General features: G+C 37.2%; 1 protein-coding gene across 1 annotated transcript; it reads right to left on the minus strand.

Annotated features, from left to right (window-relative positions):
* Positions 1-11468: 11468 nt before the first annotated feature.
* LOC123038131 (uncharacterized protein DDB_G0287625-like) lies at positions 11469-12341 on the minus strand. The gene has a single exon (XM_044461824.1). It carries the CDS (start codon positions 12339-12341, stop codon positions 11469-11471), a length of 873 nt encoding a protein of 290 aa, XP_044317759.1.
* Positions 12342-13668: the final 1327 nt, after the last annotated feature.

The raw sequence follows: 13668 nt of genomic DNA on the forward strand, positions 1-13668 counted from the left end.
GTGAAAAATTTGATCAAAGTTAAATTGAAAAATTTGAATGCAGATTTTTAGAGAATTGAATCAGAAGTCTTTAGAGGTATGCCACTTTGGAATCGGCTTAAGTTTGGTAAAGTTATGCACTCTCTAAGTCCAATTTTGAGTCACTCTGTTACAAGTCCTCGGAAAACTAGAAATAACTGACATGAAAATGGGTCAAAAATTTGATCAAAGTTAAATTGAAAAATTTGAATGCAGATTTTTAGAGAATCGAATCAGAAGTCTTTAGAGGTATGCCACTTTGGAATCGGCTTAAGTTTGGTAAAGTTATGGACTCTCTAAGTCCAATTTTAAGTCACTCTGTTACAAGTCCTCGGAAATCTTGAAATAACTGACATGAAAATGGGTCAAAAAATTAATCGACGTTAAATTGAAAAATTTGAATGCAGATTTTTAGAGAATCGAATCAGAAGTCTTTAGAGGTATGCCACTTTGCAATCGGCTTAAGTTTGGTTAAGTTATGGACTCTCTAAGTCCTATTTTGGGACAACGTTAAACAAGTCAAATTAGAAATAACTGACATGAAAATGGGTCAAAAATTTGATCAACGTTAAATTGAAAAATTTGAATGCAGATTTTTAGAGAATCGAATCAGAAGTCTTTAGAGGTATGCCACTTTGCAATCGGCTTAAGCTTGGTAAAGTTATGGAACTCTAAGTCCAATTTTGAGTCACTCTGTTACAATTCCTCGGAAAAGTAGAAATAACTGACATGAAAATGGGTCAAAAATTTGATCAACGTTAAATTGAAAAATTTGAATGCAGATTTTTAGAGAATCGAATCAGAAGTCTTTAGAGGTATGCGGCTTTGGAATCGGCTTAAGTTTGGTAAAGTTATGGACTCTCGAAGTTTAATTTTGGGTCAAAGTTAAACAAGTCAAATTAGAAATAACTGACATAAAAATGGGTGAAAAATTTGATCAAAGTTAAATTGAAAAATTTGAATGCAGATTTTTAGAGAATCGAATCAGAAGTCTTTAGAGGTATGCCACTTTGTAATCGGCTTGAGTTTGGTTAAGTTATGGAACTCCAAGTCCAATTTTGAGTCGCTCTTTTACAAGTCATCGGAAAATTAGAAATAACTCACATGAAAATGGGTCAAAAAATTAATCGACGTTAAATTGAAAAATTTGAATGCAGATTTTTAGAGAATCGAATCAGAAGTCTTTAGAGGTATGCCACTTTGCAATCGGCTTAAGTTTGGTTAAGTTATGGACTCTCTAAGTCTTATTTTGGGACAACGTTAAACAAGTCAAATAGAAATAACTGACATGAAAATGGGTGAAAAATTTGATCAAAGTTAAATTGAAAAATTTAAATGCAGATTTTTAGAGAATTGAATCAGAAGTCTTTAGAGGTATGCCACTTTGGAATCGGCTTAAGTTTGGTAAAGTTATGCACTCTCTAAGTCCAATTTTGAGTCACTCTGTTACAAGTCCTCGGAAAACTAGAAATAACTGACATGAAAATGGGTCAAAAATTTGATCAAAGTTAAATTGAAAAATTTGAATGCAGATTTTTAGAGAATCGAATCAGAAGTCTTTAGAGGTATGCCACTTTGGAATCGGCTTAAGTTTGGTAAAGTTATGGACTCTCTAAGTCCAATTTTAAGTCACTCTGTTACAAGTCCTCGGAAATCTTGAAATAACTGACATGAAAATGGGTCAAAAAATTAATCGACGTTAAATTGAAAAATTTGAATGCAGATTTTTAGAGAATCGAATCAGAAGTCTTTAGAGGTATGCCACTTTGCAATCGGCTTAAGTTTGGTTAAGTTATGGACTCTCTAAGTCCTATTTTGGGACAACGTTAAACAAGTCAAATTAGAAATAACTGACATGAAAATGGGTCAAAAATTTGATCAACGTTAAATTGAAAAATTTGAATGCAGATTTTTAGAGAATCGAATCAGAAGTCTTTAGAGGTATGCCACTTTGCAATCGGCTTAAGCTTGGTAAAGTTATGGAACTCTAAGTCCAATTTTGAGTCACTCTGTTACAATTCCTCGGAAAAGTAGAAATAACTGACATGAAAATGGGTCAAAATTTGATCAACGTTAAATTGAAAAATTTGAATGCAGATTTTTAGAGAATCGAATCAGAAGTCTTTAGAGGTATGCGGCTTTGGAATCGGCTTAAGTTTGGTAAAGTTATGGACTCTCGAAGTTTAATTTTGGGTCAAAGTTAAACAAGTCAAATTAGAAATAACTGACATAAAAATGGGTGAAAAATTTGATCAAAGTTAAATTGAAAAATTTGAATGCAGATTTTTAGAGAATCGAATCAGAAGTCTTTAGAGGTATGCCACTTTGTAATCGGCTTGAGTTTGGTTAAGTTATGGAACTCCAAGTCCAATTTTGAGTCGCTCTTTTACAAGTCATCGGAAAATTAGAAATAACTCACATGAAAATGGGTCAAAAAATTAATCGACGTTAAATTGAAAAATTTGAATGCAGATTTTTAGAGAATCGAATCAGAAGTCTTTAGAGGTATGCCACTTTGCAATCGGCTTAAGTTTGGTTAAGTTATGGACTCTCTAAGTCTTATTTTGGGACAACGTTAAACAAGTCAAATAGAAATAACTGACATGAAAATGGGTGAAAAATTTGATCAAAGTTAAATTGAAAAATTTAAATGCAGATTTTTAGAGAATTGAATCAGAAGTCTTTAGAGGTATGCCACTTTGGAATCGGCTTAAGTTTGGTAAAGTTATGCACTCTCTAAGTCCAATTTTGAGTCACTCTGTTCCAAGTCCTCGGAAAACTAGAAATAACTGACATGAAAATGGGTCAAAAATTTGATCAAAGTTAAATTGAAAAATTTGAATGCAGATTTTTAGAGAATCGAATCAGAAGTCTTTAGAGGTATGCCACTTTGGAATCGGCTTAAGTTTGGTAAAGTTATGGACTCTCGAAGTTTAATTTTGGGTCAAAGTTAAACAAGTCAAATTAGAAATAACTGACATAAAAATGGGTGAAAAATTTGATCAAAGTTAAATTGAAAAATTTGAATGCAGATTTTTAGAGAATCGAATCAGAAGTCTTTAGAGGTATGCCACTTTGCAATCGGCTTAAGTTTGGTTAAGTTATGGACTCTCTAAGTCCTATTTTGGGACAACGTTAAACAAGTCAAATTAGAAATAACTGACATGAAAATGGGTCAAAAATTTGATCAACGTTAAATTGAAAAATTTGAATGCAGATTTTTAGAGAATTGAATCAGAAGTCTTTAGAGGTATGCCACTTTGGAATCGGCTTAAGTTTGGTAAAGTTATGCACTCTCTAAGTCCAATTTTGAGTCACTCTGTTACAAGTCCTCGGAAAACTAGAAATAACTGACATGAAAATGGGTCAAAAATTTGATCAAAGTTAAATTGAAAAATTTGAATGCAGATTTTTAGAGAATCGAATCAGAAGTCTTTAGAGGTATGCCACTTTGGAATCGGCTTAAGTTTGGTAAAGTTATGGACTCTCTAAGTCCAATTTTAAGTCACTCTGTTACAAGTCCTCGGAAATCTTGAAATAACTGACATGAAAATGGGTCAAAAAATTAATCGACGTTAAATTGAAAAATTTGAATGCAGATTTTTAGAGAATCGAATCAGAAGTCTTTAGAGGTATGCCACTTTGCAATCGGCTTAAGTTTGGTTAAGTTATGGACTCTCTAAGTCCTATTTTGGGACAACGTTAAACAAGTCAAATTAGAAATAACTGACATGAAAATGGGTCAAAAATTTGATCAACGTTAAATTGAAAAATTTGAATGCAGATTTTTAGAGAATCGAATCAGAAGTCTTTAGAGGTATGCCACTTTGCAATCGGCTTAAGCTTGGTAAAGTTATGGAACTCTAAGTCCAATTTTGAGTCACTCTGTTACAATTCCTCGGAAAAGTAGAAATAACTGACATGAAAATGGGTCAAAAATTTGATCAACGTTAAATTGAAAAATTTGAATGCAGATTTTTAGAGAATCGAATCAGAAGTCTTTAGAGGTATGCGGCTTTGGAATCGGCTTAAGTTTGGTAAAGTTATGGACTCTCGAAGTTCAATTTTGGGTCAAAGTTAAACAAGTCAAATTAGAAATAACTGACATAAAAATGGGTGAAAAATTTGATCAAAGTTAAATTGAAAAATTTGAATGCAGATTTTTAGAGAATCGAATCAGAAGTCTTTAGAGGTATGCCACTTTGCAATCGGCTTAAGTTTGGTTAAGTTATGGACTCTCTAAGTCTTATTTTGGGACAACGTTAAACAAGTCAAATAGAAATAACTGACATGAAAATGGGTGAAAAATTTGATCAAAGTTAAATTGAAAAATTTGAATGCAGATTTTTAGAGAATTGAATCAGAAGTCTTTAGAGGTATGCCACTTTGGAATCGGCTTAAGTTTGGTAAAGTTATGCACTCTCTAAGTCCAATTTTGAGTCAATCTGTTACAAGTCCTCGGAAAACTAGAAATAACTGACATGAAAATGGGTCAAAAATTTGATCAAAGTTAAATTGAAAAATTTGAATGCAGATTTTTAGAGAATCGAATCAGAAGTCTTTAGAGGTATGCCACTTTGGAATCGGCTTAAGTTTGGTAAAGTTATGGACTCTCGAAGTTTAATTTTGGGTCAAAGTTAAACAAGTCAAATTAGAAATAACTGACATAAAAATGGGTGAAAAATTTGATCAAAGTTAAATTGAAAAATTTGAATGCAGATTTTTAGAGAATCGAATCAGAAGTCTTTAGAGGTATGCCACTTTGCAATCGGCTTAAGTTTGGTTAAGTTATGGACTCTCTAAGTCTTATTTTGGGACAACGTTAAACAAGTCAAATTAGAAATAACTGACATGAAAATGGGTCAAAAATTTGATCAACGTTAAATTGAAAAATTTGAATGCAGATTTTTAGAGAATCGAATCAGAAGTCTTTAGAGGTATGCCACTTTGCAATCGGCTTAAGCTTGGTAAAGTTATGGAACTCTAAGTCCAATTTTGAGTCACTCTGTTACAATTCCTCGGAAAAGTAGAAATAACTGACATGAAAATGGGTCAAAAATTTGATCAACGTTAAATTGAAAAATTTGAATGCAGATTTTTAGAGAATCGAATCAGAAGTCTTTAGAGGTATGCGGCTTTGGAATCGGCTTAAGTTTGGTAAAGTTATGGACTCTCGAAGTTTAATTTTGGGTCAAAGTTAAACAAGTCAAATTAGAAATAACTGACATAAAAATGGGTGAAAAATTTGATCAAAGTTAAATTGAAAAATTTGAATGCAGATTTTTAGAGAATCGAATCAGAAGTCTTTAGAGGTATGCCACTTTGTAATCGGCTTGAGTTTGGTTAAGTTATGGAACTCCAAGTCCAATTTTGAGTCGCTCTTTTACAAGTCATCGGAAAATTAGAAATAACTCACATGAAAATGGGTCAAAAAATTAATCGACGTTAAATTGAAAAATTTGAATGCAGATTTTTAGAGAATCGAATCAGAAGTCTTTAGAGGTATGCCACTTTGCAATCGGCTTAAGTTTGGTTAAGTTATGGACTCTCTAAGTCTTATTTTGGGACAACGTTAAACAAGTCAAATAGAAATAACTGACATGAAAATGGGTGAAAAATTTGATCAAAGTTAAATTGAAAAATTTGAATGCAGATTTTTAGAGAATTGAATCAGAAGTCTTTAGAGGTATGCCACTTTGGAATCGGCTTAAGTTTGGTAAAGTTATGCACTCTCTAAGTCCAATTTTGAGTCACTCTGTTCCAAGTCCTCGGAAAACTAGAAATAACTGACATGAAAATGGGTCAAAAATTTGATCAAAGTTAAATTGAAAAATTTGAATGCAGATTTTTAGAGAATCGAATCAGAAGTCTTTAGAGGTATGCCACTTTGGAATCGGCTTAAGTTTGGTAAAGTTATGGACTCTCGAAGTTTAATTTTGGGTCAAAGTTAAACAAGTCAAATTAGAAATAACTGACATAAAAATGGGTGAAAAATTTGATCAAAGTTAAATTGAAAAATTTGAATGCAGATTTTTAGAGAATCGAATCAGAAGTCTTTAGAGGTATGCCACATTGTAATCGGCTTAAGTTTGGTTAAGTTATGGAACTCCAAGTCCAATTTTGAGTCACTCTGTTACAAGTCCTCGGAAATCTTGAAATAACTGACATGAAAATGGGTCAAAAAATTAATCGACGTTAAATTGAAAAATTTGAATGCAGATTTTTAGAGAATCGAATCAGAAGTCTTTAGAGGTATGCCACTTTGCAATCGGCTTAAGTTTGGTTAAGTTATGGACTCTCTAAGTCCTATTTTGGGACAACGTTAAACAAGTCAAATTAGAAATAACTGACATGAAAATGGGTCAAAAATTTGATCAACGTTAAATTGAAAAATTTGAATGCAGATTTTTAGAGAATCGAATCAGAAGTCTTTTGAGGTATGCCACTTTGGAATCGGCTTACGTTTGGTAAAGTTATGGACTCTCTAAGTCCAATTTTGAGTCAATCTGTTACAAGTCCTCGGAAAACTAGAAATAACTGACATGAAAATGGGTCAAAAATTTGATCAACGTTAAATTGAAAAATTTGAATGCAGATTTTTAGAGAATCGAATCAGAAGTCTTTAGAGGTATGCCACTTTGCAATCGGCTTAAGTTTGGTTAAGTTATGGACTCTCTAAGTCCTATTTTGGGACAACGTTAAACAAGTCAAATTAGAAATAACTGACATGAAAATGGGTCAAAAATTTGATCAACGTTAAATTGAAAAATTTGAATGCAGATTTTTAGAGAATCGAATCAGAAGTCTTTAGAGGTATGCGGCTTTGGAATCGGCTTAAGTTTGGTAAAGTTATGGACTCTCGAAGTTTAATTTTGGGTCAAAGTTAAACAAGTCAAATTAGAAATAACTGACATAAAAATGGGTGAAAAATTTGATCAAAGTTAAATTGAAAAATTTGAATCCAGATTTTTAGAGAATCGAATCAGAAGTCTTTAGAGGTATGCCACTTTGTAATCGGCTTGAGTTTGGTTAAGTTATGGAACTCTAAGTCCAATTTTGAGTCGCTCTTTTACAAGTCATCGGAAAATTAGAAATAACTCACATGAAAATGGGTCAAAAAATTAATCGACGTTAAATTGAAAAATTTGAATGCAGATTTTTAGAGAATCGACTCAGAAGTCTTTAGAGGTATGCCACTTTGGAATCGGCTTAAGTTTGATTAAGTTATGGACTCTCGAAGTTCAATTTTGGGTCAAAGTTAAACAAGTCATATTAGAAATAACTGACATGAAAATGGGTCAAAAATTTGATCAACGTTAAATTGAAAAATTTGCATGCAGATTTTTAGAGAATCGAATCAGAAGTCTTTAGAGGTATGCCACTTTGGAATCGGCTTAAGTTTGATTAAGTTATGGACTCTCGAAGTTCAATTTTGGGTCAAAGTTAAACAAGTCAAATTAGAAATAACTGACATGAAAATGGGTGAAAAATTTGATCAAAGTTAAATTGAAAAATTTGAATGCAGATTTTTAGAGAATCGAATCAGAAGTCTTTAGAGGTATGCCACTTTGGAATCGGCTTAAGTTTGGTAAAGTTATGGACTCTCGAAGTTCAATTTTGGGTCAAAGTTAAATAAGTCAAATTAGAAATAACTGACATGAAAATGGGTGAAAAATTTGATCAAAGTTAAATTGAAAAATTTGAATGCAGATTTTTAGAGAATCGAATCAGAAGTCTTTAGAGGTATGCCACTTTGGAATCGGCTTAAGTTTGATTAAGTTATGGACTCTCGAAGTTCAATTTTGGGTCAAAGTTAAACAAGTCAAATTAGAAATAACTTCTTTTTTTTTTTTTAATATAACATATATTTTATTTATACGTTAATCACCCAATTAAATGGCTATAAAACGTAGGGACTAGAAAGACTAACAAACATAACATGGAAAAACATAACGGCAGCGATAAATATCAATATGTTTTTGACTTTAAAAATAATTGGAGATTTTGGTGACGATCACGATAATATTTTATTTATTGGGGAAGGACTCTCGTTCTATGCCGCCCTCCTATCCATAGGTCTGCTTGATGCCTTCTCTTTAGCCTTCTTCTAATCATAGGGGTTGCCAATGCTGCAGCTAGGTGGTTCGAGTGGGCTCGAATCCGTGCATTGTAGCGACTTGAGTGACGATTGATTTGTTCCCGCACGGTGGGGATGTGAAGGTCTTTTGTTATGTCTTCATTTCTCACATACCACGGCGCATTTACAATGGTTCGCAGTGCTCGGTTTTGCAGCCGTTGTACTCGCATGATGTTTGAGTCGGATGCCGTACCCCAAATTTGCATGCAATACGTCATGGAAGGGACTACTATTGCCTTGTAGATCAGAATTTTATTTCTGAGGCTCAGATAACTCGCTGCTCTAAGCATCCAATTAAGCTTCCTAAGCTTACTACGGCATGTTGCTGCTATTTTGACGGTGTGTTGCCTCCATGTGAGCCGCTTGTCGAGGATCAATCCAAGATATTGCGCCTGAGGGGATTGTGGGATGAGCGTGTCTTGGAATTTAACCCTAGGGAGGGTTTGATGCCTTAAGGAGAAGTTGCAATGTTGCGACTTATTTCCGTTTATACTTATATTCCACCTGCTCGTCCACTCGCTGTACAGGTCCAAGAAGCTCTGGATAATTCTGGACGCCTCGATTCGACACGGAGAGTTTGCGATGAAGGCTGTGTCGTCAGCATACGTTGCCAAGAGGGTACCCGGGTCTCTAGGATTTGGCAAGTCAGAGGTGTAAAGGGTGTACAGCACAGGACCCAAAACACTACCTTGTGGTACGCCAGCTCGTATGCATCGGATAAATGATCTTTCGCCTCTCACTTCAACCATAAAGCTTCTATCCAGCAGATATGTTTTAAGAAGGACACACACTCTATCGAAAGCTTCTTTTACGTCCAAGAATATAGCAGAGCTGTACTGTCTATTCTCGAAGGCATCCGGGGTTCCATGGTGATTCCTGAAGCCGAACTGGTGGTCTGGAATTGCATCCTGAACTCTTCTTACTGCCATCATTCTGCTAAGAATTATTCTCTCGAATATTTTAGAGAATGTGGGCAGCAAGCTTCTTGGTCGGTACGACGCAACAAGGTTCTCCGGCTTACCTGGCTTCGGTATCATCGATATCACAGCGCACTTCCATTGTGGAGGGGAAGTGGTGGATACGTATCATGGAGTTGAACAGGATGACTAAAAACAGAATGCCCTTTTTCGGAAGTGCCTTGGCAACCCTGGTGTCAATACCGTCAAATCCTGGAGCTTTGCTGAGGTGCAGCTTTTTTATTTGGTGACAAACTTCTTCCGGACTTATATGACGAATAGGCTCTGCTTCTGGGCAGGGAGCATTAAGAAATTGCAGTGTGTTTTCAACGTCATCACGCTTCGCAAAGTTAAATGGCTGAAAGCGATTCTCCAGTTCGTCAGCAAAAGCCAGAGAAATTTCGGAATCCGATCTGCACCAAGTGTTGTCAGTTCGCTTAATAGGTATTCTGCGAGGGGGCTGCCTTTTTATAACTCTTGCTGCTTTCCAGATGCTAAATCCATATGGTTTTGTAGGATTAGCATTACGTAGCAGATCAGCGAAGTAGTCATTTTTAGTTTTGTGCAACAACTTTTTGAGATCGTCCTCAGCGCGACGATATGCCCTTTTGTCGGCTGGATCCCTCGACCGCATGAATCTGCGACGCAAGGCTCTTTTCAACCTCACCAGATCCAGAACCTCAGGTTTTAAAAGGGCATGAGTTGGATTCGATGGGTTTATTGAACCTTGCCTACAGGTTGAGGAGTCAGCAGCGATGTGGATGTTTTGGACAAAATGCTCAGTCGCGTCGTCAATATCTTCAGGGGTGTTTAGGACCATGTTGAGGTTAACAAGCTGATTAACAGCTGCCTGGAACCGCGGAACGCTTGCGTTTTGAGGAAGGATGTGCATTTTCCGGGAAAGCTTGTGAGCAGCTGTTCTTAGTTCAATCACCAAGGGGATGTGGTCAGAACTTAGTTCCAAGCTTTCTGATATGGTGACAAGCTCAGAGCGAATACCTCCATATATGGCAAAGTCGATTGCTGATGGTGTACGTTGACTGTACGGGTAATGCGTGGGCCCTCCGGTTGCAAGGACTTGGATATTAGCACTATAAATACAGTCAGCCAATGCTCTTCCGCTGGCTGTGCAGTTTCGTGAGCCCCAAAGTCGATGGTGTGCATTCCAGTCTCCAGCAATAAGGAAATTGGGTCCTAGTTCCTCAAATAGTACTCTGAAGTCAACGGCGGTACGCAGAAAGTTAGGTGGGCAATAAATAGACGCAATGACAATTTCACCGTGGTCCGTTTTGACTTTAACTGCGACCCATTGAGCACTTTGATGTTCCATTGTTGCGAACTGGTGGTATTGGAGACAGGACTTTATAATAATAGCAGAGCCTCCACGATGGCGATCTGCCGGATGATTAGATTGGTGAATGTCATACCCCTGTAGCTTGTAATATGACCGAGAGGAGAAATGTGTTTCGCTGACCAACATGATGTCAATGTGATGCTTCCGCACGAAGAGCTCTAGCTCCAGCGCCTTGTTGGCCAGCCCGTCGGCGTTCCATACACCGATTTTGAGCCCAATTTGACTCATGGCTGTGTTGAATGAGCTGGGAGAAGGCCAGAGATTGCTTGGGCAGTTCCTGGCGCCATTTGTGATATAAGGCCTGTAATGAGAGTCATCATTGACATCATCATCTGGAACATCTTGTCGAGTTGAGCTACGAGGACTGACATCTTTTCATCGGATCGCATAAACATTTGCCTTGTCGCTGCCATTGACGATCATTTTGGACATTTCGGTGCTGTTGCGATGACTGTTGTTGTTGGTCCTGCTGTTGTTTGGGAGCTGGTTTTTGAGGTCGTTGGATGCTGCTGATGTTGATTGAGTCCGTTACTTTGCTTTGTCCACTGCTGTCGGCTAGCCTGTTGCGTTTGTTGTTGTACAGATCCCCTAGCGGCATTCGCGTATGAAATCGATGCCACAGCACCTCTTCCCTCAGTTGGTCGTACATTGGCTGGTTGTTGTGGGAGGCTACGATGGGTTGTAGCACCTCTACGACGACTTACTGTTTGCTGGTAAACAATACAGCCCTTGTAACTAGCTGTGTGACTACCTCCACAGTTTACGCATTTAACGGGGTGAATTTCTCGTTCGCATTCGTCAATCGCATGTTGTTGACCACATCGGACACAATTAAATTCCTTATGGCAATTGTTTTTTGTGTGATTAAAAGATGCAACGAAAACACTGTACGATATCGTCCTTTTTGTGAGGAAGTTCAACTTGAACTCGTTGACGACAGAGCATCTTAAGCTCATGAACTTCTTTGTTGTTCGCGGCTGGTTCTAACTCGACAAAAACAAGGTTAATAAAAGCGCACATTGTGTCCAAGCGAAGTCAGACTTTCCTTAATGTCCTCATCCGGGATGGTGTAATGTACACCTCGGATGACTATGCGGAAGGATCTTTCCTCTTTAAGCTGCCAGGTATGGCACCTTTTTATGGTGAGCGATTTAGTAATGGCTCTGTACGCATCGGAGTCTGCAGCGAGGATCGAAACTGAATTATCTGGGTGGCATTTGATGGAGTATTTTGTTGGGTGGACGATCTTATCAGTGGATCTGATAAGTCCGTTTAGGCTTTCGAAAATTTTGATTACAATTGGGGGTGGTTTTTGATTCCGTGAGGTTTCCTTGTTACCTGTGAGCTGGTCCGGATTACGATTGCCGCTGTTACTAGTGCTGGTGGTGTTGTTGTTGCCATTGTTGCTGCTACTGATGTTGTTGCTTATGATGTTGCTGTTTTCAATGATGTTGGTACTGTTCTCGTGGTTGTCATTGATGTTACTTGTGTTGGTAATATTGGCTCCATCGGAGCTGTTGTGGCTGACAACAAGAGAAGCGAGGGGGAGGTCATCTTCAGCGTCCATGTCTGACAGTTCCGAGAACCGATTAACAGATTCAGTTGGTTTTGGGCTTTTAGAACTCCTTTGAACTTTTCTGTTACCATCGGGAGACTTGGAGTCTAACCGGCGTTTGTTAGAGCTGGGACGTGGGGTCCACCAGTCCTCGTCGTCTGCTACAGTTTCATCGGATGAAAGGTCTTGAGGTTGTCGAGCGTTGGAAGAGGTGGAAGCATAGACAGAGCTAAAACGTTTTAATGAGGCGTTTAATGCGTTACTCATTTTCCTTTGGGCCTCAGCCACTGTTCCTGAGATGTTGAAGTCTGGTTCAGACATTATGGTAGTTAGTGACTGCTTGACACTGCTTTACCGACTTCCAGAACACTAAGCCCTTTTGTGTAGGTTCCAAAGAGGCGGTTGTGGTCCAGTGAGGAAGGCGCTCGCCCCACCGCCAGGTGAAACCCGGTTCGAGCCCCAGTCGAGGAAATATTTGAATTTGTTTTTTATTTTTTTAATAAAAATATAATTGATCTGTTGATCTCAGAGGGGTGATTTGCAACTACAACAAGCTGCAAATGTCTTTCTACCAGTTCCTACTTCACTTGTTTTCGCGAAAAGGCACAACCAACGGGACGTAAGATCACTGACACCGCGACTCCAGCCACTGAGCTCACAAAAACAGTAAGTTTTGCCACGAAAGTGGACTTGTCCATAGGCTCTGCACAAAGAATTTCGTAATAATGCAAAAACACGTCTGCACTCCACGAAAGCATGATCGAGACTTAGAAATAACTGACATGAAAATGGGTGAAAAATTTGATCAAAGTTAAATTAAAAAATTTTAATGCAGATTTTTAGAGAATCGAATCAGAAGTCTTTAGAGGTATGCCACTTAGGAATCGGCTTAAGTTTGGTAATGTTATGGACTCTCTAAGTCCAATTTTAAGTCCTCGGAAATCTAGAAATAACTGACATGAAAATGGGTCAAAAAATTAATCGACGTTAAATTGAAAAATTTGAATGCAGATTTTTAGAGAATCGAATCAGAAGTCTTTAGAGGTATGCCACTTTGCAATCGGCTTAAGTTTGGTTAAGTTATGGACTCTCTAAGTCTTATTTTGGGACAACGTTAAACAAGTCAAATTAGAAATAACTGACATGAAAATGGGTGAAAAATTTGATCAAAGTTAAATTGAACAAGAAAGGAAAGCTAACTTCGGGCGGAGCCGAAGTTGATATACCCTTGCAGAATACTCTGTAAATTATATTCTCCAAAATTATTCATATGATGCATTCTTAATACTCATAAAAAATCCGAACTTCCTAACTTTAACAACAACAAAGTTATGGCATTTCCATTCGTTCAGTTATATGGCAGCTATAGGATATAGTCGGCCGATCCTTATGAAATTTGATAGGTCGGATTGATTGGCCAAAAATAAAATCCATAGAAAATCCCAATTTCCTAACTTTACAAACACCAAAGTTATGGCATTTCCGATCAATCAGTTATATGGCAGCTATAGGATATAGTCGGCCGATCCTTATGAAATTTGGTAGGTCGGATTGATTGGCCAAAAATAAAATCCATAGAAAATCCCAACTTCCTAACTTAACAAACACCAAAGTTATGGCATTTCCGATCAATCAGTTATATGGCAGC

The sequence above is a fragment of the Drosophila rhopaloa genome, unplaced genomic scaffold (genome assembly GCF_018152115.1).
Source record: "Drosophila rhopaloa isolate 14029-0021.01 unplaced genomic scaffold, ASM1815211v1 contig_92, whole genome shotgun sequence".
Lineage (NCBI taxonomy): Eukaryota > Metazoa > Arthropoda > Insecta > Diptera > Drosophilidae > Drosophila > Drosophila rhopaloa.

Excerpts from the sequence above, each read along its gene's own strand:
- LOC123038131 (XM_044461824.1), bottom strand. The coding sequence starts at position 12,341 with ATGTCTGAACCAGACTTCAACATCTCAGGAACAGTGGCTGAGGCCCAA.